The sequence below is a fragment of the Saimiri boliviensis genome, chromosome 9, assembly GCF_048565385.1.
Source record: "Saimiri boliviensis isolate mSaiBol1 chromosome 9, mSaiBol1.pri, whole genome shotgun sequence".
Lineage (NCBI taxonomy): Eukaryota > Metazoa > Chordata > Mammalia > Primates > Cebidae > Saimiri > Saimiri boliviensis.
Window position 1 is genome coordinate 109095723 of NC_133457.1, and position 26875 is coordinate 109122597.

Below are 26875 nucleotides of genomic sequence, written 5' to 3' on the forward strand. Positions count from 1 at the left end.
ATCATTCAAATCCTCCCTCATAATCAATGGGTGACGGATGACAGATGGGACTGCAACATTTCCTCCTACGCAGAAGAAAACTGTGTGGCCCAACCACTCCCCAATTGGGGTTTTCCCACTGAAACCATTCCTGACTTGTACTTTTTAAATTTCCCTGCCTCCTCAATGATTTCCCAGAATAGAATTCTATGTAGGCTGGTAAGAGGGTGCTTCTCCTCAGAGATGAAATCCCTACAGAGGAAAGCTTGAGGTCTCAAGGAAAATGAGACCTGGGGCAAAGGCAGAAAAGGTTTGTGCTAGAAGACAGGGACATAGACTGGTAATGGGAGAACCTGAATGACTCCCACCAACAATCACCCCAGAAATGATTTGTGTCAGAGACATACCAGGGCGTTCCTGGCAATCTCTCATCATCGGCTTAGAGGAACGCATCCCATTTATCAAATTGCTAATGAAGGAAGCTGCAATCTGTCATGAGGAATTGATTTTTGGAGCTCTGACAAGATCTTGAAAAAAAGATCATTGGAGATTAAGTATCGGTCGACCAGAGCTGAACACTATCCACAAGAGAGGCCTGGGACCAGAGGGGGATTTGCTAAACTATTAAAGCATGAATCACTTTTAGTTCTGTAGTACATATGATTTACATTCAATAAAATGCGCAGGTTTCAAACGTACTGGTTGGTGTGTTTTAATAAATGTATATACCCATGTAACCACTGCCCCAACAAGATACAGAATGTTTTCATCAAGCTGGAATACTTCCTGTATTTTACTACCTCCTAGGGAATAAATCCCTGTCCTAGGCAGCCACTGATCAATTTTACTGTTGATTAGTTTTGCCTGTTCTAGAATATCAGATACATGGAATTATATTGTATGTAAACTTTTGTCTGTTTTTTTTTTTTTTGGTTCAACATAATGTTTTTTAGATTCATCTATGTTGTTGCCTTTGTCAACAGCCCATTCCTTTTTATTGCTAAGTAATATTCCATTATACGGATATCCACAATCTTTTTATCCATTCTTCTACTGACAGATATTTGGTTTTTTTATAGTTTGGGGTTATGATGAGTAGAGCATTTTTAAACATTCTTTTCAAATCTTTATATGGACATATGCTTTCATTTCTCTTGAGTAAATTCCTAGGAGCAAAATGGCAGGTCATAGGGTAGATGTATATTTAACTTCATCATAAACTGCCAAGGTTTTCCAAAGTGGTTGTACCATTTTGCATTTTCAGCAGCAATGCATAAGAATTCTAGTTGCTTCACATTCTCATCATCACTTAAAATTGTCAATCCATTTTGTCTTACCCACTTTAGTGGGTACAAGGTAATGTCTCATTGTGGATTACATTTGCATTTTCTGGTAATTAACAATGTTAGGAACTTTCCATGTGTCAATAATGACCATTCATATATCTTCTTTTGTAAAATACCTATTTAAGTCTTTGGCCCTTTTTGTGTTGTGTCTTTGTATGACTGAGTTGTAAACGCTCTTTATATGTCTATATTCTGTTAGTATACACATATCCTTTGCACAATGTAATCATTCTTTGTCAGGTACATGTGTTGTGAATATTTTCTCCAAGTCCTAGTGAGTGACTTTCATTTTCTTAATAGTTGTTTTTTTTTTTTGAAGTAAAGAAGTTTTAAATGTAAAAATCAACTGCAGCCTGAAAAATAATAGCTCCTGAGGCCATCCAATTGGCTGTCTGACCCAGGTACAAAAAGAAGACAGGCTCTGGCATCAGAGTGAGCTGGGGTCCAATTCCACATGCTATGTCTCATTTAATCCTCACAGTAAATTTTATGAATTGGTTACTTTTATGTTCTCATTACACAAATAAGAAAACTGAGGTGTAGGGATGTGTTCCTATGTCACAGTCCAAGAGATATTTCAGACTTCAGGAAAAGTGAAAGTTTCCATGGTCACTTCCATGGTCAAAGGGGCGGACTCCTGGAAGGGGCGTTGCCCATACTCTTCCTGAAGGAGATCATGGACAGCCACACTTGTCAGTGGCATTGTGTGTTAAAGACCAATGGTAGACAGTACTGACCATCAAGGGCTAAGGAAAAGGCTATTTCTCTGATTTGAAGGGTCCTAATAAACCTTGAGATTCTTGTTGGATCTAATGGAAATAGGAGAGAGGCTCAATGATGTAAACAACTTACATACTTCAGCAGTAGGTGGGGTGGGGATAAGATAAGATTTAATTTAATTTAGAAAAAAAAATCAAACAAAATATTTCTTACAACCAAATATTCTAGAAAAAAAATTATATCTTTTCCTTACAAGCACTTTCCAATGCCCTTATGAACTCTTCGTAAACATCACTTTTGTATCCACGTGATATTCCATCCAGTAAAAATGTCCCCCACAGACTACTTAGCCAGTCCCCTACTGCATGCTCATTTCATTTCTAGTTTTCCCTATTATAAAAATCCTAACATAAATATCATCTTATCATGCACAAAATTTTTTCCTATATTTTATGTATTTCCATTGGTCCATATGTCCTGGGGCAGATGTTCCAAAGTAAAACTAATGATGTCAATGAACACCAATATTTATAAATGTCTTGGTGCTGATTGCAAGATTATTTTCCAGGAAAGTTGTACTGATTTGCACTCCCATCTGTATGTCTGAAAGAGACTCAGCAACATTCTCAGTGACTAATTGGGTTTTCCATGTACCTTAATAGAGGGAAGGGCAGGGGACAGGCTCCAGGCCTCATACTTGAGTGCTGAGAACAATGACCAGGTAGATACTCTATGGAATAAATTATTAGGTTGTGTTCCAGACTCTCTCCAGGAGTGGCAGGAACTCTGGGCTTGATTTCAACTGACCTTGACTCTAGGCCCTGCTTTGTCACTTGCAAGTTATGTGTTACTCAGCAAGCCCCTTCTTCCTCTTTCAACCTCCTTGTAACTTACCTGCAAAATGGAGACAGTAATGCCTATATCTGAAGAAGACTGTGAAGATCAGATGATGCCGCGCACATTCTCACTGTGTTATAAACTACAAGCTCCTGTGTAGGCTTGAGTCTTCTCTATATTCGTTTGATGCATTCCTAGAACATCAGCATATCTGATAAAGCTGCTAACATCGAGTCTGGGAATGAGAAAAGTTGAAGACTCAATCCTAGACCCAGGGGTTCCACCACAAAAGCTCAACATTTTCTGCTTGTAGAGCAACTACTTCAAAAGCCTGAACACAATGCTTCCCGCTTTCTGCTTTCTTGTTGCTGCTGTTGTAGAGAGCTCTGAGCACTGCCTACCCCGCACTCCACTCAGGATGCCCCCCACAAGGTGGATGTTTCCATGTTAGCGCCTCTCCCCCTTTCAAACAGGGGAACGAGACAAGGCTCACTGCTGGGCTTTCCATTTTTGCGAACACTGACCCCTAGCCTTGCTAAGACCCAGATCAAAGGTTTAAAGTTATCTCTTTCAGTGGCACTTCACCTCTATGATCTTCCTTCTAAAACCCATAACCCCAGCCTAACCATAAGAAAATATTAGACAATGGCAGGACGAAGTGGCTCACGCCTGTAATCCCAGCGCTTTGGGAGGTCGAGGCAGGCGGATCACCTGAGGTCAGGAGTTGAGACCAGCCTGGCCAACATGGTGAGACTTCATCTCTACTAAAAATACAAAAAAATTATTTGAGGATAGTGGCACTCACCTGTAATCCCAGCTATTCGGGAGGCTAAGGCAAGAGAATCACTTGAACCCAGGAGGCAGCGGTTGCAGTGAGCCGAGATCACATCACTGCACTCCACCCTGGGCGACACAGCGGGACTCTGTCTCAAAAAAAAAAAGGAAAGAAAACATTAGACAAATTTCAGTTGAGGGGCATCCTAGAAAACACCTGACCAGTACTCCTCAAAAACATCTAGGTCATCAAAAACAGGGAAAGTGTGGGAAGTTATCAATCACAGTCTGGAAGAGCTTAACTAACCGTGATGACTGAATGTGAATCCTGGATGGGAATCCTGCAGCAAAAGTAAAACAAACGAACAACAACAACAACAACAACAACAACAACAAACATTAGGTTAAAACTATTAAAATATGAATAAAGTCTGGAATTAAGTTATAATAGCGATTCAACATTGGTTCATTTGTCGTGACAAATATGTCATACTAAAGTAAAATGTTAACAATAGTGTGAAGGATATTTGGAAACTCTCTGTACAATCTTCACAGGTTTTCTGTAAACCTAAGACTATTCTTTAAAAAACAAACGTGAGTTTTTAAATTTTATTTATCTCTTTATGGACTTAGTTGAATTTCTTAGATAAGGAGAAAAAAATGTGTCTGTAGCAACACTCCTCAAAGAGACATCCACGCTTGCTGTCTCCCATCCCTTTCTTCCTGTTTCAATCTGTTCTGGCACTGCTATAAAGAAACGCCTGAGACTGAGTGATTTATAAAGAAAAGAGGTTTCATTGGCTCATGGTTCTGCAGGCTGTACAGGAAGCGTAGTGGCATCTGCTTGGCCTCTGGGGAGGCCTCAGAAAGTTGCTAGTCATAGTGAAAGGCAAAAGGGCAGCAGGCGTAACAGGGGCAGGAGCAAAAGAGTAGTGGGGGCAGCAGTGCTACACACTTTTTTTTTTTATATGGAGCTTCAGTTTTTTTGCCCAGGCTAGAGTGCAATGGCACAATCTCAGGTCACTGCAATCTCCGTCTCTGGGTTCAAGTGGCTCTCCTGCCTCAGTCTCCCAAGTGGCTGGGATTACAGGCACATGCCACCAAGCCCAGCTAATTTTTTGTACTTCTAGTAGAGATGGGGTTTCACCATGTTGGTCAGGCTGCTCTTGAACTCCTGGCCTCAAGTGAGCTGCCCACTTCGGCCTCTCAAACTGCTGGGATTACAGGCCACTGCACCCCACCAAACACTTTTAAATGACCAGATCTCATGAGAACCCGTTCACTATCACGAGAACAGCACAAGGGGATGGTGCTAAACCATTCATAAGAAATCCACCTCCACAATCCAACTACCTCCCATCAGGCCCCACCGCCAACACTGGGGATTATAATTCGACATGAGCTTTGGTGGAGACACAGATCCAAACCATATCACCTCCCATCCTCTCTCGCCTATGCCTACTCCAACCAGTCTGCCCCCACCACCAACTTCTCATCACTCCGCTGACCAACGTCTTCGTCAAAGTGACCATTGTTCTCCAGGTTGCTAAGTCCATGTTCAGTTCTCATCTCCTCATCTCTAGTCTCAGCTGGCCCACCAGCTGCACTTGCCATGGGTGATGGCTCACTCTTCCTTGATTTACTGTCTTCACTTAGCTTCAGGACAGCATGCCATCTTGGTTATACTCCTTCCTCATGGGTTTCTCTGTCAGTCTCCTTTGCTGGTTCTTCCCCAAACGCCGAACTCTGGGGATCCCAGGGCTCAGCTCTTGGTCTTCCTCTTTATCCATACCCATTTCTTTCCTTTTTTGAACTTTTATTTTAAGTTCAGGGATACACGGGCAGGTTAGTGGTAGATGCAAACTCACGGCATGGGGATTTGTTGCATAGGTTATTTTGTCACCCAGGTGTTAAGCCTAATACCCATTAGTTGTATTTCCTGATCCTCTCCCTTCTCACCCTCCGTCCTCAGGTAGGCCCCAGTGTATGCTGTTCCCTTCTATGTATCCATGTGTACTCATCATTTAGCTCCCCACTTATAAGTTAGAACATGCAATATTTGGTTGTCCAGCCCTGCATTAGTTTGCTAAGGATAATGGCCTCCGGCTCCATCCGTGTTCCTGCAAAGGACATGACCTCATTCTTTTTTATCTCACCAGTATCATAGCTTCAAGTACCAGCTGAATGCCAATGAGTTTCACATTTTTATCTCCAGCCCAGACCTCTCACCTAAACTCCAAACTCATATATCCAACTGCTTCCTGATGTCTCAACATAGATGCCTCATATACATCTCAAACTTAGCAGGTCTAAAACTGAATTCCTGATCTCACTTGCCAAAACTGCCTTGCCCACTCCATCTCCGTTGATGATGATGTCATCCTTTTAGTCACTGCGACCAAAAATCCTGACATCATCTTTGACTCCTCACTTATTTTTACACCCCATAACCAATCCATTAGGAAATCTAATTCATCAAAGTGTGAGGATAAAATTATGTATAAAGTATCTGTAGTTTCCTAAATTGAAATATTATTAACCCACACAGTGGGTAGGGGAAGAGGGTCCACCTTTCCCTCCATCTCTTAATGTTAAGATCTAACACAAAGTGACCCTGGAGTCCTTCCCAGCTTGAATGCTGCCTGCCCCCAGCACATGGCTGCAGCACATTAGCCTCCAACCCTCTGAAGTTCTAGCTCTACCCCACCTAATTTCTATTTCCTGTACTCACTCTGATGTGCCCTGCATTCCTGCCCCAGCCTGGGCTCTCTCCTTCCCTCCTGCCATTTCCTCCCTGCTCCTTTGCTCTGGGGTACCCTGGCTCCCTCCTGTCCCCGCAATGCCTACATCTTCCCATATACTTCACCTCTGATGAAGAAGGTGTCCCCAGCTGGCCTCTCATCCCAAATTATATGTCAATCTAAACAAGCCTCGTTGGATTCTTCACCATTGCCAGGTCCCAGAAAGTCTTTCGCTAACACTTTACAAATCAATGAGATTGTTCCAGCTTCTCTTCTATATGGCACCCATTTATCAAAGCTGCATCAAGAGGTGAGTTAAGAGCCCAGCTTTCCTCCTTCCTGGCTGTTTAATGGGGAAAATTACAACACCTGCTTCATGCACCAATTCTGAGGATTAAACAAGATAATGAATGTCAAGGGCCTGGCACACAACAATCACACAATAGGTGTTTGCTGTTGTTACCCTGACGTTACTACTGCCCTATGCACCACGCTTCACACACATGCTCTAATTTAATCCCTGCGTTTTGGGTTGAGATTTACAAATCGAGATGGATTACCAACTTTTCACAGTTAAAGAAATTGAGGCTCAGAGGGGTTACAAGTGAGTTTTTCAACATGCTGCAGCTTGAAAGTGGCAAAGCAGAGATTCAAACTCAGGTGGGCCTGGCCCTAAAATGTTAGCTCTTCCTATCTGGTCTACTGTATTCTCAAAATGACGTTCTCTGGGGAAGAGCAAATCCATAAAATGTGCATACATGCATACTCCTTCTAGAAACTAATAAGGGGCCAGGCTCGGTGGCTCATGCCTGTAACCCCAGCACTTTGGGAGGCCAAGTTGAGTGGATCACTTGAGGTCAGGAGTTCGAGACCAGCCTGGCCAATGTAGTGAAACCCCATCTCTACTAAAAATGTGAAAATTAGCCAGGCATGTGTTCCTATAATCTCAGCTACTTGGGAGGCTGAGGAGAGAGAATTGCTTGAACCCAGAGGCTGAGGTTGCAGTAAGCCAAGATCACACTACTGCACTACAGCCTAGGTGACAGAGCGAGACTCTGTTTCAAAAAAAAGAAGAAAAACAGAAAGTAATATGGAAATATGTATCAAAAAGTCTTACAGATGCTTGTACCATTTATAAAATGCCTAAATAAAATGGTCGGAGTTACTTATAACAAGATATTATTAGTTTCTCTTTGGTTTGTACAAACGCACATGATGTTCTACAGTCAATTACTATTTCTGCTATCTCAAGAGCACTCCTGGCCAGGCCCAGTGGCTCACTCCTATAGTCCCAGCACTCTGCAGCACTCTGGGAGACCAAAGCAGATGGATCACTTGAATCCAGGAGGTCAAGATCAGTCTAGGCAACATGGCAGAACCCCGTCTCTACAAAAAAAAAAAAAAAAATTGGCTGAGTGTGGTGGTGTGCACCTTTAGTCCCAACTGTTCAGGTAAGGAGGACCTGAGCCTGGGAAGTGAAGGATGCAGTGAACTGAGATCTCACCACTGCCCTCCAGCCTGGGCGACAGGGTGAAACTCTGTCTCAAAAAAAAAAAAAAAAAAGAAAAGAAAAGAAAAAGAAAAAATAACACTCCTTTCTCTGGGTTGCATGGCATAAGAAATTACAATGGGTATACAAGACATCAAGGAACAAAGAGACCACAACTCCTCTGCACACTTCCCAGGGACAACATAACTCTGAAAAGATGTGACATCCTCTGGAGGAGGAGATGAACAGTCTCTACTGAGGAAAGTAACTAGGGTCTCAATCTAGTTTCTATTGCAAAATGTCATCATCCAGAATTCTTTCCAATAACACATCAGCCCCTTTGAAATTACCTCACACTTCTTTTTTTATTATACTTTAAGTTCTGGGGTACATGTGCAGATCGTGCAGGGTTGTCACATAGGTATACACGTGCCGTGGTGATTTGCTGCCTCCATCCCCCCATCACCTACATTAGGTATTTCTCCTAATGTTATCCCTCCCCAATCCCCCTACCCGCTGCTATCCCTCCCCTAGCCCCCCATCCCCCAACAGGCCCCAGTGTGTGATGTTCCCCTCCCTGTGTCCATGTGTTCTCATTGTTCAACACCCACTTATGGGTGAGAACATGTGGTGTTTGGTTTTTTGTTCTTGTGTTCGTTTGCTAAGAATGATGGTTTCCAGTTTCATCCATGTCCCTGCAAAGGACATGATCTCAGCCTTTTTTAAGGCTGCATAATATTCCATGGTGCATTTATGCCATATTTTTTAAATCCAGTCATCATTGATGGGCATTTGGGTTGGTTCCAAGTCTTTGCTATTGTAAACAATGCCACAGTGAACATACATGTGCATGTGTCTTTATAATAGAATGATTTATAATCCTTTGGGTGTATATTCAGTAATGGGATTGCTGGGTCAAATGGTATTTCTATTTCTAGATCCTTGAGGAATCGCCACACTGTCTTCCATAATAGTTGAACTAATTTACACTCCCACCAAGAGTGTAAAATTGTTCCTATTTCTCCACATCCTCTCCAGCATCTGCTGTCTCCAGATTTTTTAATGATCACCATTTTAACTGGCGTGAGAAACTTAAAAGCTTCTACACAGCAAAAGAAATGATCATTAGACTGAACCAGCAACCAACAGAATGGGAAAAAGTTTTTGCAATCTACCCATCTCACAGAGGGCTAATATCCAGAATCTACAAAGAACGAAAACAAAATTACAAGAAAAAAGCAAACAACCCCATCAAAAAGTGGGTGAAGGATTTGAACCGATACCTCACCCTTTTTTTTAAAGATGCTGTTTGCTTACTGTCTGTTTTTCCTTTCTACTCTCCCTCTCATCCTGTTGTTTCTACATTTGATACAAATATTTAAATTAACCAAGGTAGCAGAAGGATGGTATGCAATAGGGTTTCTGTTGAACTTGGACTTGATGCCCAGGGCCCAGATGCAGGTCTCTCCAACAGCAAGGCAGACACCTGTTAGCCAGTGATTTTTTTTCTTAGAAAAATAATACAAGAACTTCTGGTTAAAGATGGCAACATGAAAGTGATGTAGCTCCACTTTTTTCTCTGAAACCCACAGCCCTCCTTCTTTGAGGAAATTAGAAAGCAGTTTCAATCCTGAGCCATAGTTGGTTTTGAAGATGAGGATGGGAGGGCAACAGGGAAAACCACTAGGAAGGGTTAAGGTGCAGCTCAAGTGAAAACAACAGAGGCGAAAGCTGCAAGCGCAGAGCCTGGCACATATAGGTGCTCCATGGCCCTTATTCATGAAGGAGGCTTGTTTTATTCAAGCAGAGATGCTGCTAAACTTGAGCTGGGCTAGGAGGAAGGGTGTGGAGAAGAGCCAGCATGAGTGAGGGCCACTGCCAGGAAAGGTGCCTCTTTCTCTCTCTCTCTCTCTCTCTCTCTCTCTCTCTCTCACACACACACACACACACACATATACACATGGAAACACACATAAACACATACATACAATACATACACACAAACATACACCACACACCAACACATACAAATGGAAAAACACACAAACATATATACACACATGTACACACAAATACATACAGATACACACACAAATACATACACAGAAACACATATATGCAACACATATACATATATGCAAACACGCAGAAACACACACAAAAACATATATAAATGGAAACACACACCAAAACATATACAAACACACACAGATACAAACACACAGAAACATACACACACAAACGGATACACATGGAAACACAAACACGCATATACACACACACTTTCTCCATGAGAAGGGGCAGAATTGAGGCCAAAGCCATGGAATGAGATCCTGGGGCAGAACCAGCCATGAGTCAGCCAGTGGGAGGGGTCAGGGAGATCTGGAGGGTATGTGGATGGTGTCCTCATCCCCAGCCTTCAGCCCAAACCCTCTGCTTGGTACCCAACCTGAGGCTGGAGAGAGGGTGTGGCTGAGCTTCAGCCCTGACAAAGGCCGCACTTCTCTGCCGGCCACAGCTGTGGCCCATGGGAGACTCATTTGTAAACCGAAAAGTCTGGCCCTGTCCAGCACAGCGATTATCTTATATGTAAACTTGAGCAAGTTACTTTCCCTCTTCAGTTCTGAATTTTCCCTTCTGTAAAATGGGAGTAGCCACATTGCCTTGTCTTCCTCCAAGAACATGGCTGTGTGGCTCTGCTGAACCATGAACAATAGGAAATTGCTTTGTGACTTGCCCAAAACATTAGTCACTGTGTTTATTAGTGACATCATCATTATTGGTCCTCAATCCACATGCCAACTGTCCCCCACCCTCTCTCTCCTCTTGCCTTCTGGAATGAGCTGAGTTGACAGTGGAAGGCTCCCCAGCACTCACACGAGTCCCTCCCTGACTTCTCTCTCTCCTCCAAGACCCTCCGCCTTTTGCCAGCTGTACTGAGTCAAGGGAAGGTCCCTGTTTTCACTCCAAATATTCTCCCTATTACTGATCACCCTGATGAAGTGGGAAGAGCCCTGCCCATCAAGGGGCTCACTGATGATTTGGCGCACATCGCATGCCCTCTCTGACCTCAGCTGCCTCATTTGTAGAAGGAAAGTGTTGATGCAAACCTCACAGTGTTGGCATGAGCACTACACAGGATCATGTAGGATAAAGAGCCCATTTCAGGCCAGACATAGTGACTCATATTCATGCCTATAATCCCAGTGCTTTGGGAGGCTGAGTTGGGATGATCGCTTGAGCCCAGGAGTTTCAGGCCATCCAGGGCAGCATAGTGAAATCTCATCTCTACAATAAATGAAAAAATTAGCTGGGTGTGGTGGCATCTGTAGTCCTAGCTACTCAGAAGGCTAAGGTGGGAAGATCACTTGAGCCTGCAAGAGCAAGGCTTCAGCAAACTGTGATTGTGCCGCTGCATTCCAGCCCGGGTGACAGAGCCAGACCCTGTCTCCAAAAAAAAGCGGGGGGAGGGGGGAGGTATGGGTAGGGCGCAGGTGGGGGCTGGACAATAGGCTCTGAGAAGCATGTCATTGTATTTGTCTGTATAGTATAAAATAACTAAACTATCCAGATATCCATTATTAAGAAATAATCAAAAGAAATACAACACATACATAGAGTAGAATATTACACAGCCCTTACAAAGAACAAAGGAAGGCATGGTCAGAGTTCTTGGATGCAAGCAATTAGACATGCCATGCCTGGCTGATAGCAGAAAGACTATTTCACAACTCCAGGATGCACAATCCACACTGGACTCCATGTAAATACCTGCCTCCTGCTATGTTTTTTGAAATGGTACAACTTGGAAGCTTTCCAAAGATATCAGGGAGTTTATAGAAATAATGATCAGAAACCAAGAAAGTCAGCCAAGGTCACCGGCAAGAATCATCTGGTCAGGATTTTGTCAGTGGTGCTCAACATCAGCCCCATCATAAATGACTTTCCAACTGTTTCTGCACCTTTGGCTTACTCTTTCAAGACTATATCCACAAAGAAAAGGCATAGAATAATGAAACCTCAGCCATGCATTTTATTTATTAATAAATGCTCATGTTTGTATATACTATATGCCAGTCACCGTTCTAAGAATGTTAAGTGGATGGTCTCCTGATTGCTTTATCTGAGTAAGTTTAATCCTCACAGTTCTATGAGGTTGGTGCTATTAACTTCATTTTCTGAATGACAAAGCTCAGAAAACGTGTCCAATTTATTTGCCAAATAAGCAAATCTGGGATTCTAAACCAAGCAAACTGGGTTTGGAGCACTATGCCAGCTGCCTCTATAGGCTTAGGAGACTTCCAGAAGGAATCGAAAGAAACGATTCTGTAGTAATCTCTAGGGAATGGGATTAATGGAAGCAGGGGATCCTTTTTTCACTTGATAGGTTCTATGCTATATACGTTTTATTTGTTCATTTTTTGAGACATTCTCACCCTGTTACCCAAGCTGGAGTGCATGGCACAATCTCAGCTCACTGCAACCTCCGCCTCCCAGGCTCAAGCTATCCTCCCACCTCCACCTCCCAAGTAGCTAGGATTACAGGTGCATGCCACCATGCCCACCTAATTTTTCTACTTTTAGTAGAGATAAGGTTTCATCATGTTGGCCAGGCTGATCTCAAACTCAAATGATTCACCTGCCTCAGCCTCCCAAACTGCTAGGATTACAGGCGAGAGCCACTGTGCCCAGCCTAAGTTTTAACAATGACCTTCGATGGCTTGTACAATGAAAAATATTTTTAATACAAAGGTTTTATCTATCTGATTTTTTTTTTTTTTTGAGACGGAGTTTCGCTCTTGTTACCCAGGCTAGAGTGCAATGGTGCGATCTCGGCTCACCACAGACTCCGCCTCCCGGGTTCAGGCAATTCTCCTGCCTCAGCCTCCTGAGTAGCTGGGATTACAGGCACACGCCATCATGCCCAGCTAATTTTTTGTATTTTTAGTAGAGATGGGGTTTCACCATGTTGACCAGGATGGTCTTGATCTCTTGACCTCGTGATCCACCCGCCTCGGCCTCCCAAAGTGCTGGGATTACAGGCGTGAGCCACCGCACCCGGCCCATTCTATCTGATTTTTTTGGTTTTAGTCTGTGTATGTGAAGCCAAAAACTAAGCTAGCCCTGAGGGAAGGAGGGCTCAAGGGCGCAATGAGCCACCAAGGAATTCTGCAGGGGTTGGAGTTGGAGGGACGATTTGTTGGGGGCCTGAGATGAGAAAGAAGCGGAGGAGGAGGTGATTGCCGCCATTCTTCTGCATGCTGCCCGTTTGGTAATTGATAGTTTTCTTTCCATTCACTATCCTGGGTCCAAAGAGCCAGAAGAGTAGACAACCCTTGGAGACAGCAGCTGTGCCAGCTGCAGAAATGGAGCGAGCTGTGAGCTAGACTAGAAGGAGCGAAAGGTCAAAAACCATGGAGACACAGAGCCAGACACCACAGAGAGAGGCAAAACTCAGAGAGGGAGCCCGGCACTAGGCTGAAGTGACAGGCCCTTCCTGACCTGCACTTAACTGCCCAAGGCCACGTCTAGTGCATGGTAGTAAGTCTAAGAAACAGCTCTGGAAGTACTATCTCTGCTAACCATGAGGGAAGATACCGTCTTGTTTTCATGATTCAAACTCTCCAGGGAACCAAGAGGGCTGAGGGGGCTGAGTTCCCTCTGCAGGACCTGGGCCCAGGACTCCCCGGCATGTCCGTGCTCTGTTCCTCATCTTAACAAGCTCTGAAAGCCATATAAACCCCTGCTTGTCTGGGCACCAAGAGACCCAGGCCCGGGGTTCTTTGTCCGGGTCGGTGCCTTCTCCTTCTGAGCTTTCTTGGCAGTGTGACTCTCATCGCACTGTTACTTGGGTTCTCACTTTCGGTTCATGGGTTAATGGATGTTTGTTTTACTGAATTCACGAGTCCTTTGTAAGTCTTCTACCCCATCACATAGGATGGGGGTATATACAAAGAAGCAAGGGCTAGCTGCCCTTATATTGGGCATGATTAGGGAACTGGAATTCCATTCTATCCGGCAGGGTAGAGGGGGTAGGAAGAAAGGGAAATGCGAGAAAGGAACCAAGAGGTGAGCAAGGGAACCAGTACCTGTCAACACCAGCAAGCACCTGGTACGTAGCAGGGCTGGTCTTCGAATCCAGCACTACGGGGCTAATGCTTGGGAACCGAAGCAGCTTGTAGGCTTCAGTGGTGGGGCTGGCAGAGTGAGGAAATGAAGGGAGAAGGACAGGCTCTGCAGCCCAAGTGCCAGATGCCAAAGGCCTGCAAAGGCTCTAGGACCCAGCTCCAAATCAGAGCTCCAGCGCCATCCAGTGGCCACGAGGGAGATTGCAGGAGAAACGAACGTAAGAAACCCGAGAAGGCAGTGCTGGCCAGCTCCAGGGAGGAGGATCGGAAGAAGCCTGGCCTTTGCCCTCAGTGCTCCCTTTCAGTTGACTATCCTGCTCCAGTTTGACCTCCCCACTAGGCTTCTTCCTGGCACAACTGGTGCTTTCTCTCTGTGTGATCTTGGGCAGGCAACTCTGGCCTCTAGGCCTCAGTTTCCACAAATGTAAAATGAGTGGTAAGGCAAGGTGAGGTCACATGCCAAGTGGTGTCCATAGGGCTTTAGCTCATCTGATCCTCATGGCCAGTTAAGATGATCATTCCCACCCCCCATGCTCCAGTCTCTCCTGACCACACATAGTACATGCTTTACTCACCTATAAAGCATGGCCTCCTGTGAAAATGCCAGCCACTGTTTAACGAACACCTCTCCGGAATTTCTCCCTCCTCTCATCTGAAGTTCCCTTTTTCTGCTTCAGGTTTAGTCGGGTGGACTGCAGCCCTTCTAGCCTGGAGCTTCCGCAACTCAACAGCTTTTCTCAATCGTCAGTTTCTACCTCTTCACCAAGCCTAGCAAGGTGCCTGGCACAGAGTGCTTAAGAGCAGCTGCTCTGAAGTCCCCAGCCTGGCTTCAAGCCCCATGTGGTAGGCAGAATAGCCGTCCCCACAAAGATGTCCACGTGTTAATCCCTGGAACCTGTGATTATGTCACCTCACATTACAAAAGGGTCTTTGCAGATGTGGCTAAGATAGAGAGCCTGAGATGGGATGATTATCTTTGATTATCAAGGTGATGCCAATATAATCAGAAGGGTCCTTATAAGACAGAGATGGAAGAGTCAGAGTCAGAGAAAGAGATGCGCTGATGGAAACAGGTTGAAGTGATTTGGGGCCAGGACCCAAGGAATTCAGGTAGCCTCTAGAAGCTGGAAAAGGCCAGGAAACAAAAGCCACCAGAAGGAATAAAGCCTCACCAACACATCTTAGACTTCTGACCTAAAAACTGTAAGGTAATAAATTTGTGTTGTTAGCCACTCAATTTGTGGTAACTTATTAGGGCAGCCATAGGAAACATCCTGGTTCAGTTTCTTACTGGTTATGCTACTGTTGGAAACTTAACCTTTCTGTGCCTCAGTTTCCTCATCTGCAAAATGGGGATGATAAAAGCAATAATTCTTATTTCATAAGATGGTTGCAAGGATAAAATGAAAACCAGTTACAATAATGCCCAACACTAAATATGTTAGCTACTTAACATATTTAACAGCCTGCAGAAGAGTGGTGGCAATCACCTGCAAATCAGTTACAGTAATGTCCAACACGAAATATGTTAGCTATTACTATAAGAATAGTTAACAGCTACCATTAATTGAGGGCCTGACAGGTACCAGGCACAGTGTCACATGCCTTAGAAGAATGTCCTTGATTCTCCCCATCACCCTTGGGGGTAAGAATTCCAGTCTCTACCTTGCAGATGAGGAAATAAACACAAAATAACTTTCCCCAAATCACTCTAGGAAGCATTTTAAACTTCTTGGTTTCTTGCATGCACCTGGAAGATGGTACTGGTTTGTGTTCGTTGCTGATAGAAGTGTTTTCCGCGGGGTTAGGAGGGTGACAGAAGGAAGGCCCCAGGCTGGGTAGGCAGGGGTCCTGGCTGATACCTCCTCCTCTTCCCACCTAGTGCAGGAGGGAGTTAAAATCGGGCAAAGCTCATTTATCCACTCCCACTCCATCCATTTGGGGTTCAATTACTGCCTCTCGGTTTCCCACCAATGCCACCCCCACCCCGCACCCCTCACCCGCGCTCAGCCCTAGCAGCTTTTGAGCCAGATTTGGGGGCACCATGGGATAGGCCTGGCCGGAGAGCAAAGCGTTCAATCCGCTGGAGAGTGGGGTGGCGCAGACTTGCTCAGACCCCAGGGATGCCTGTTGAACCCCCTCCCTTCCCGCAGCCTGCATAAGGAACCATCTGTTCTCCGCTGAACAAACAAGCAGGGGAAAGTAGCGCCCCCGCGCCCGACCCCCGCACAATGCGCCTTTCTCCAAGGAGACGCCGCCCGGGCGCCGGCAGAGCGTGCTCCGTCTGGCTTCCCCTCCCGCTGGCGGTGCAGCAAGACCCAAAAACGGACCCGGTGGAAATCAGATTTTTTTTTTTTTTTTAAGAAAAAACAAATCCAACAAAGAACTGAGAGCAGCACGCGGCGAGGGCGTGCCGGTCTGGCACGTGCCCCTTCCCCCACCACCCGCTATCCCCGTGACCCCCGCAGTCCGCCTTCTGGTCCGGGCGAGGCCAGCTCAGCGCAACGCTGGAAGCCCGCCAGCGCCTCCGCCCGGACAGCCCAATCCCGACGGGCCCAGGTTCTGCCTGGCCCCGGCGCCCCAGTGGCGCGCAACTGGCACGGTCCGTGGGGCCGCGCCCCAGCCCGAGTGGCCCTCACTTCTGGTTGGCCAGATGCTTCTCCAGATCCTCCAGGCGCGCGGTCAGCTGGGCCAGTGAGCGGTTAAGGAAGCCGCTGCGGATCGCCGCGGTCCCTTCACTTTCCCTCCAGCCCGGGCCACCAGCCCCAAAGGATATGGTTCCGCGTCAGGTTCTCGAGCGCCCCGAGCGTGCGGCCCTGGAACTCCACGAGGCTTTCGCATTCACATGGGCTCCGAAGCTCTGTCCCGGCGCTGATGCCCTCCTCTGCAAGCCGGCCACAGAGGGTCGGGGGATGAGAAATTGCGCTAGCCTTGGCCCTCTGATTTCGCTGCACTGGGCCTATGGTTGAGTCTATGGGCTTTGGATTCAGAGAGACCTGGGCTAAGTCCCAAGGTAAGTAGCTGTGAAGTACTGAGAAACTCACTAACCTTTCTAAGCTCAGTTTCCTCATCTATAAAATGGATATAATGAAAGAATGTATGCATTAGTGGCTTCGAGGATTCAGTCACCTGTGTATGTGTGCGTGTGTGTGCGCATGTGCACAACTTACAAGAGTGTTTCTCAAACCTTATTGCTCATTGGAATCATCAGGAGAGCTTGTTAACATATAGATTCTGATTCAGAATGGGGAAGGAGTTCAGAAGTTACATTTCTAATAAGATCCTAAATGAGGATGGTGCTTCTGGTCTGTGGACCCCACTTTGAGTAGCACTCTCCAAATAAAGTTGTATGCAATGATGGAAGTGTTCTATACCTGCCCTATCTGAAGCAGTAGCCACAAGCCACATGTGGCTGTTTAACGCTTGAAATGTGACTGGTGCCACTAAAGGTCTAAAATTTATTTTATTTCAATCCATTTTAATTAAATAGGTACCTGTAATAGCTACTGCCTACCTTTTTGAAAAAGCACAGATGTAGAACACTGCCTGGTTCAAGTAAATACTTTACAGCAGGGGTCCTCAACCCCCAGGCCATGGACCATTACCAGCACATCACACGAACCAGTACCAGCCCATGGCCTGTTAAAAACTGAGCCACACAGCAGGAGGTGAGCAGCCAGCAGGCAAGGGAGCTTCACCTGTATTTCCAGCTGCTCCCCTTAGTTCCCATTACAACCTGAGCTCCTCTCCTGTCAGACCCATGGCATTGTTAGATTCTCATGGGAGCACAAACCCTATTGTAAACTCTGCATGGGAGGGATCTAGGTTGCTGGCTTATTATGAAAATCTAATGCCTGATGATCTGTCACTGTCTCCCATCACCCACAGATGGGACCATCTAACTGCAGGAAAGCAAGCTGAGGGCTCCCACTGATTAGACATTATGGTGAACTGGATAATTATTTCATTGTATATTACAATGTAATAATGGAAATAAAGTGCACCATAAATGTAACGTGCTTGAATCATCCTGAAACCATCCTCCCCACCACCATCATGGAAAAATTGTCTTCCACAAAACCAGTCCCTGGTGCCAAAAAGGTTGTGTATCACTGCTTTGTAGTGTATTTCAACTAGACCAGTGATTCTCAAAGTGTGGTCCTTGAACCAGCAGCATCAGCATCATGTAGGAATTTATCAGAAATGCAAATTATCAGACACCACCCCAGACATCCTGAATCAGAAAATCTAGAGTTGAAGCCCAGCAATTTGTGTTTTTAAAGGTCCTCCAGGTGATTCTGATGTACCCTAATTAGTGGTTTAGAAACCACTAATCCTGATCCAACTCTAACTCCCTATACATCTCAGCATCTTGAGGGTTGGGCAGGAGACCTTATAATTAAAATTGGCACGTTTTTTCTTAGTAGCACATAAAATAATGGTGAATCTTAAAATGAATGGCATCTTAGTTCACTAAATTTCTATAAGCATGTGCCATTGTTAAGATTACAGGGAGGCCGGGCGAGGTGGTTCATGCCTGTAATCCCAGCACTTTGGGAGGCCGAGGCAGGTGGTTCATGAGATCAGGAGTTCAAGACCAGCCTGGCTGAGATGTTGAAACCCCGTCTCTACTAAAAATACAAAAAATTAGCCAGGAGTGGTGGCGGGCGCCTGTTATCCCAGCTACTCAGGAGGCTGAGGCAGGATAGTCGCTTGAATTCGGGAGGCAGAGGTTACAGTGAGCCAAGATCATGCCACTGCACTCCAGCCTGGGCAACAGAGCCAGACTCCATCTCAAAAAAATAAAAAAAATTACAGGGAATGACTTTAAAAAAATGCTACAACAAAAGTCCCTTAGGAATACAAAGGAAAAGGATTACAAGTAGTGAAATAATAAGCCCAATGCCCGTCCTTTAGCCTTCAACAACACTGCTGTAATGATTTAAAAGTTGTCTCTTCATCTTGGTCTTGTATGTACTGTTAACAAACTGCTGTAAGTCTTGTTATTGACAACAATCCAGCAAAGATCCCTAATTTTACAGATGGAGAAACCAAGGGTTGGAGACAGGAGACAGTGATACCACCATTTAGTAAAGAGCCTTGACCACAGAGCCCAGACTTCTCTCAGAACTCCAGAGCTAGAGGTAAACTTGGGCAGCCAGTGCCTCCTCCGCTACAGAAAAGAAAAGTTAAGGTAGGGGTGGGGGTAAGTGACTTGTCCAAAGTCACACTGTGGGGCATGTAAGAGTCAGCACAGGAAGAACCCTGAAAGAGCAGCTAATTCAGGGACTCCACAATAATTAAAATTAGCTTGGGGGGTGGGGGTGAAGAGTGTGTGTGTGTGTGTGTGTGTGTGTGTTTGTATATGTATATACATATACTTTTTTTTGAGACAAGGTCTCACTCTGTCACCAGGCTGGAGTGCAGTGGTACAATCTCGGCTCACTGCAACCTCCACCTCCCAGGTTCAAGCAATTTTCCTGCCTCAGTGCCCGCCACCATGCCCAGCTAATTTTCGTATTTTTTGGTGAAGACAGGGTTTCACGATGTTTCCCAGGATGGTCTTGAACTCCTGATCTCAAGTGATCCACCCGCCTTGGTCTCTCAGAGTGCTGAGATTACAGGCATGAGCCACTGCACCTGCTCCTACAACATATACTTAAAAAACAAAACAAACAAACAAACAAAAAAAACCACAGATTCTCCAGATCCAGACCAGCCCTACTTAATCTGCTTTCTGGAGCTAGAGCCTGATAAACTGCAAGAAGAGTCACATCTTAAGCCTGGGTTACTGTCTAAAGAACCTAGGGTAAAAGTTACCCTGGAGACATTCTCTATATCACCCAGGGCACAATACACCCAATTCAGGAGCCCCCTTCTCCTCCACAGATAGAGTTAGTCTTTTGGCTCAGCTGAGCGCCAGATGATGAAGCAGAAGGATTGCACTTAAGAGCTGCATTGCTCCCCCAACCAAAACAAAACAAAACAAAATGAAAAACAAACAGTCCTGCGTGTACTTAAAGTATACTCAGTTCTGCCACTTTGCCAAGTTCATAAGGTTGAATTCTAACAAGTATAGGGGATATATGCTGTAACTCCACTTACAAATGCTGTCTGGTGTGCCTTCAAAAAAATTTTCCCAAATTATTCTGAACCTCCACTGATTTGGGGGATGGGTAGCTTAGTCTAGGGTTTCTTAGACTTTAATATGCTTACAAATCACCTGAGAATCTTGTCGAGGTGCAAATTCCGATTTATTCAGTCTGGAGAGCACCAGAAATGTTTCAGTTCTAAGAAGCTACCGGGTCACCGCCCTGCTGCTGGCCTGTGGACCACCTTTGGAGGAGCAAAACTCTGCCTAGTGAGCCCACCCTGTGGCTATGACTACAAAGAGGGTAGGGGGTGACTAGGAAGGGGAGCTATCAGAGGGTGGGCAGTGAGAGAGAGGAAGAGCCCCGAGAGAGGTGCTCTCACCTGGGCAGATGCTGCCTTTCAGGTTCTCCAGCACGTGCGTCATGGTTCCGAAGTCCGGGGCATAGGACACGTGCAGCTCTGCTGGCTCCGAGGCGATCTCGCGCAGCTCCGCCTCCACTGCCTTGCCCACGCCCACGGCGTACATGACGATGCCTACAGGGCCGGGGACTCAGAGGGTGCCCCAGGCCTCGGAAAAGCTGCCTCCCCGCGTCTGACCCAAGCCCAGCCTATTGTGTCCCATGCCAAGCCCACCTTCCTCCTTGGCACGCGCTGCCCACACCGAGATGTCATCCTGGGAGCGGCCGTCGGTGAAGATCAGGCCAACGCGAGGCACATTGAGGGCACGGGGCCGCGCACCCTGTGCCTCGGAGAAGCTGTGCTCCACCATGTGCCGCAGCGCCAGCCCTGTCATGGTGCCGCGCTCCATGTACTCCACGGCCAGGACCGCCTTCTTCACCTCGGCTGCGGTGCCGTAGCGGCCCAGAGGGAACTCGGTGCGCACGCGGCTCGAGAACTGCACCAGCCCCACACGCGTGCCCTCGGGGGACACATCCAGGAAGTCCACAATCTGGTTCACGAAGCGCTTCACCAGCTCGAAGTTTTGTGGACGCACGCTCTTGGAGCCGTCAACCAGCAGAACAAGGTCCACATGGCCTTCCCGGCACCCTGCATGGCCAGAAAAGCTTTAATTGAGGGACCAGATTCTTGACTGGCAGCAGCTGTCTATCCATCTAGTCATTCATTCGCAAACATTTGTTATATAACAGACAAAATTTCCTGAGTCTTTGCTGTGCTGGGCAGTGTAATAATTATCACCATCATCACAACCACCACCACCACCACCACCACCATCATCATCATCATCATCATCATTGCCGTTGACATTTATTCAGTGCTTAGAACAAACCAGACACTGCTAAAAGCAACTTTTTAACAACAATCATAATAATGACCACAATAACTACTATTTATTGATCATCTACTATGTATCAGGCACACTTCTAAGCACTGTACCAATATTAACAATAATAATAACAAAAACATTATTCACCGACAGCTTACCATGTGGCAGGTACTGGGTGAAGGGCTTATATATATTCTCAATCCTCCCAATAAGCTTGAATATTGTCCCCATTTTCTATAACCTGAGGTTCTGATGGATAAAGTGATTGCCCCAGATTTCATAGTTAGTACTGACTGAACCAAGACATGAAGCCAGGTCCATCTGACTCCAAAACCAATGTTCCTGAATCACTCTACAATGCTGCCTTCCCTATTCTGAGCCAGGGAATTTGCTAGGACCAAAGAGGGTTCAACAAGAATTAAAACATAATCCTGATCGACGAGGGCAGAGCAGAGCAAGTCAGACATGGCATATGCTCTGGTCAAGGAAAGTGCTAGAAGAGAAGATCGCGCGGCCAGGCACGGTGGCTCATGCCTGTAATCCCAGCACTTTGGGAGGCTGAGGGAGGTGGAGTTTGAGACCAGCCTGACCTAAGGTCGGGAGTTTGAGACCAGCCTGACCAATATGAAGAAACCCCATCTCTACTAAAAATACAAAATTAGTTAGGAGTGGTGGTGCATGTCTGTAATCCCAGCTACTTGGGAGACTGAAGCAAGAGAATCTCTTGAACCTGGGAGGCGGAGGTTGCACTGAGCCCAGATTGCGCCATTGCACTCCAACCTGGGCAAAAAGAGTGAAACTCTGTCTCAAAAAGAGAAAGAGAGAGAGAGACAGAGAGAGAGAGAGAGAGAAGAACATGCAGCAAGAAGATTGGGGTGTGTGTGTGTGTGTGTGTGTGTGTGCAGCAGGGGGAGGTGTTGATAGTTGTGCCATCTAAGAATCAGAAAGCAGGACCTCATTAGACACATATCTGCTGGCACCTTGGTCTTGGACTCCCCAGCCTCCAGAACTGTGAAAAATAAATGTTGTTAAAGCCACCCAGTCTATGGTACTTTGGTATAGCAGCCTGAATAAACTAAAACAGTCTTGAAAGATCAGTAGGAGTTTGCCAAGGCAGTAAGGGACAGTCCAGAAGGTGGGATGCAGCATGTGCAGAGCTCCAGACACATTCAGGGAAGGGCAGGCCAGTAAGACTGAAATGTTCAAGTGTGGCAGGAGATGGGCTGATGGAGTTGGCTGAAGCTAAGGCAGTGGTTTCAAAATTTTTATCACAGCCCACAGCAAAAATAATAATAATGAGAATACATATAGAACTAAAGTTTCAAGAATAATATAACTATTTCTACAGGCAGTAAACTCTATGTTGTCTTCCATTCTTTATTATTTTTTTAATGTTGGTTGTAACCCAGTAATTTGATTTCATTATCCATTAATGTGGTTTTGCTCACCATTTGAAACACTTAGGGCTAAGTCATTTGATCCTTCTTCTGTAGCTTATGTGCAAAGGAGGAGTGCGATCAAATACATATTTTTTAAATTAACATTGGCAGCCAAGTAGAGGATTTCGGGGAAAGAGATGGAGGCAGGGAATGGCATCCCCTCCAACGTCACCCCCACAACACACACACACATTCACACCACAGCCTAGGGGCCACAGCAAGGGCAAAGTCAAGGACATTCAGAATGTGGGCAATCAGGCAGAAGCAGACAGAACACCCTCCCACCCATCACTTACTGCTGCAGCTCTTGCCATCTGCCTGAAGTTGCCGCCCCTCGGGGCACAGGCAGCGGAAGGAGAGGCCCTCGCTCACACACTGGAACTCACAGCCATGGTCCACGCCATTGCAAAGGTCCCGGGCTTAAAGGAGAGACAGGGCAGGATGAGTCAGGATGAATCCCACCAGCTAAGGTCTCTTATCCATCCCACAAACGTAGGAAAGCCCTCCTCACCCTGACAGCTCCTCCCATCGGGCTGCAAGTCGTGGCCCTCCCTGCAGTGGCACCGTGGTCCACCAAGGGTGCTAACACACTCGTGCTGACAGCTATGGTTCCCGAAGCTGCAGTAGTCAATGGCTGCCCAGAGGGAAGAAACAGCAAGATGTCACCTCTGACTGGAGCCCTCGGAGGCCACAGTCCTGGTGTGGCAGGAGGGCGGGGTTGTTGCTCACCCCTGCAGCTCCTCTGGTCTTGCTGGAGTACAAAGCCAACCTGGCAGCGACAGACATAGGAGCCCGGGGAATTGATGCAGTGGTGCTCACATGCATGGGTCCCTTCAGCACACAGGTCAATGGCTGAGGAAGAGATGAGCTCAGTCCATGCCCAGGGCTGCCCTTCTCAGCTCTGGTAGCACAACCGCCTGAAGAAATTTCTTTTCTTTTTTAACCAAAATCAGGTGGAATAAGAAATTTTTAAGAACACCTATGCCTGGGTCCCAACCCCAACAATCCTGACCTAATTAGTCAGGGCCCCTGTCCTCAAGATGCTCTCTGACTTACAGAGGACAGGTTTGGCCACTTTACCTGTCTGAGCCTCCATTTTGCTATTTGCAAAATGGGAATATAAGGGAAGAGAGTGACTGCTCTTTACAGCTTGCTTCTGTGGAAGAGGGGGAACTATTGCCCTGTTGAGCATCTGGATGGTCTGGATATGCAAAGATGGCCAAGAGTTGGACTGAAGAGAGGATAATTACCCTGTATAAAAAAAGTGAGAATTGGCTGGGCAGCGTGGCTCACGCCTGTAATCTCAGCACTTTGGGAAGCCAAGATGGGCAGATCACTTGAGGTCAGGAGTTCGAGATCAGCCTGGCCAACATGGCGAAACCCCATCGCTACTAAAAATACAAAACTTAGCTAGGCATAGTGGTGGGTGCCTGTAATCGCAGCTACTAGGGAGGCTGAGGCTCAAGAATCACTTGAACCCAGGAGGCAGAGGTTGCAGTGAGCTGAGATCGCAGCATTGTGCTCCAACCTGGGCAACAGAGCAAGACTCTGTCTCAAGAAAAGCAAAACAAATTAAAAAGACAGAAACAAGTTTGGGAAGTGGTTTGGAGCCAGGTAGGAGACTAGCCTAAAAACAGGGAGAAAGAGGAGCAGAAAGCATGCTTAACTGTGGGCTCCCACCAGGGACTCTTGTGACCCCAGGCAATACCTTTCCTTCTTAGGCCTGTAAAGTGACGGAGGTGTGCTTTTACTGCCAAAGGCCCTTCCAGACTCATTGGTCTGATGTTTGGGCAATGGGGAGGCAAAGAAGGTTCAGGAGCAGTGAGATTGCAGGGCAGGGGTAGCTCTCACCCAAACAGCTCTTGTTATCTGCTGCTAGCTTGTAGCCCCGGTAGCAGGCGCAGTGGAACGTGCCCGGGGCGTTGACACACTGGTGCTGGCAGCCATGTCTCCCCTCAGCACACCAGTCCTTCCCTGAGGACACACAGGACTAGACTCAGTAGAGAACAGATAGGCAGAAGCCTCCAACAAGAGAGAGCTGGGTGGGGATGGGATCAGAGGCAGGAATCACCCTCAAATGGCTTTCGGAAGGAAATAACTCATCTGAGAGGGGTGTACCAGGTAGGAGGGCTTAGGGAAAGAATAAGGCTTGAGGAGCCCCTGCGAGTAGGTTCAGAAGAGGGGGCACCCAGTTAGACATGTCAGTGGGATAGAACAGGACTCCACAGGGACAGGAATAGGTAGGGAGGTGGAGAGGTGGGCGGAATAAACTCAAAACGTGGCTAGAACAGATCTTGCAGCATTTGTGGGAGGAGCTAAGATGATAATGGAAGGAACCATCCCCATGAGGGAAGGCCGTGACCCTTTGGAGCAGCTGATAGCCGTCAGCTTTGAGAATCACTGGTTCCTTGTGTACAGGGGGTTGATGTTGGAGTTTGACATTAAGCCTGTGGTAAGCTGTGGCGGGCAGGGCAAGAAACTATAGGTTGCTCCTTGTTGATGGAGCCTGAGCAGAAATGGTCAGAGCTGAGATCTGAAACAGTCTGCGGTAGGTCCAAGCAACTCTACCTGGAAAGCGCTGGGCCACCCCGAGGGATGGGATTTACTGTGGTGGGAAAGGAATTCAAGCATTTGGATTGAGAGTTGGAGCCTCCCTCCAGCACTCTCCTAACTCACCACACAGCCGGCCCTGGAACTGTAGGCCGAACTCCTGGATGAGGTCAAAGGACTCTACGAGGAAGACGTGCTCGTCCAGCGGGGGTGATGCCATAGCGCGCAAGGAGCCCACGTCCGCGCGCTGCACCCCCACCGCGTAAATTTCAATGCCACGGGCGCGCGCCTGCGCCGCCACCTCGGCCACGCGGTCCTGAGGCCGCCCGTCCGTCACGATGACAGCGACACGTGGCACACGCTCCTCCGGCGGGCGCGCGCCCTCAGCCACGCTGAAGGCCACGTTCATGGCGTACTGGATGGCCAGTCCCGTCATGGTGCCTTGCGCCAGCGGCACCAGGTCGCGGATGGCGCGCTCCATGTCCTCGCGGCGCGAGAAGGCGCGGAGAGAGAAGACACTCTGCACTTGACTCGAGTACTGGATCACACCAACGCGCGTGGCGTTGGGACCCACGTTCAGGCCGCGGACAAGGCCCACGAGGAACTGCCGCATGGTCTCGAACTCGAAAGGGCTAACGCTGCGGGAGCTGTCAATCACGAACACCAGATCCAGAGGTCCAGTGTGACACCTGGGACCTGCAGGGAGATCAGGGAAGACTCTTCTAGGTCAGCAAAACCTCACCTCCAAGGAGATCCCCCAGGGAAACGCAGGGGAAATGCCGCAATTTCGGCGTAACAGCGCCCAGCACAGCAAAGGCAGGTTAGATAGATGCACTCATCCGGCATGTGCCTGGCACCTGGCCTAGGAGATTGCACAAATTCCCTCATCTCACAGCCCTGAGGGCTATTCCGAGAAGGTATTACCCATTGATGAGGGGGGCAAGAAAACGTCACAAACTCAAAGCCTGCAGGGACCAGGCAGACAACATGGATGAATTGGTTGGGTTAGGACGGCGGAGACTCAAACAGCCTGAATCACTCCTAAATTGGGCAGGCAGCTCCATCCAAATGCTGCCATGCACCTGCGAATTGGATGTTAGCAGATCCCTGGCTTTTTCAGGAGAATTACCAAACAGGGATTTTTACGTAAAATTTCCTGGGTTTTCCATGTTTTCGAATAGTTTTTCCAAATTAAACACCCCATGGGCAGGTCTGCATGTGCCCCAAACTAAGCTACATTCTACAGATGAAGAAACTGAGGCCCAGAGAGGTAACGTGGGGAACTTAAACCCAGTCCCTTATGTTGCAAAACCCTTGCTTCCCTCTCCCCAGCAGAATGAGCTGGCTGCAGAGGGAGGACCTGCTTTGGCTCCCCTCCTCCCACTGGTGAGGGCTGGGCCCCAGCTCACCTGCAGACTGGAGCTGGGTTTCCCAGGGCTGAAGAAGGAGCAGCAACACAGGCCAGCAAAGGCCTCTCATGGTGCTTGGGAACAG

General features: G+C 47.0%; 1 protein-coding gene across 4 annotated transcripts; it reads right to left on the reverse strand.

Moving 5' to 3' along the window:
• Positions 1-16111: 16111 nt before the first annotated feature.
• On the reverse strand, positions 16112-26867 carry MATN4 (matrilin 4). Of its 4 annotated transcripts, XM_039479393.2 has the most exons (10): positions 26791-26867; positions 25508-26077; positions 24683-24805; positions 23561-23683; positions 23343-23465; positions 23128-23250; positions 20741-21154; positions 20489-20641; positions 16791-16898; positions 16113-16708 (listed from the first exon to the last, which is right to left on the reverse strand). In XM_039479393.2, the coding sequence occupies exons 1-10, from the start codon at positions 26858-26860 to the stop codon at positions 16650-16652; spliced, it is 1866 nt and encodes a 621-aa protein (XP_039335327.2). In that variant the 5' UTR covers positions 26861-26867; the 3' UTR covers positions 16113-16649. The 4 variants fall into 4 exon arrangements, with proteins under 4 accessions (XP_074262681.1, XP_039335327.2, XP_039335328.2 ...); XM_074406580.1 differs by lacking the exon at positions 23561-23683 and having other exon boundaries at positions 16112-16708; XM_039479394.2 differs by lacking the exon at positions 16113-16708 and having other exon boundaries at positions 16883-16992.
• Between the last annotated feature and the right edge of the window lie 8 nt (positions 26868-26875).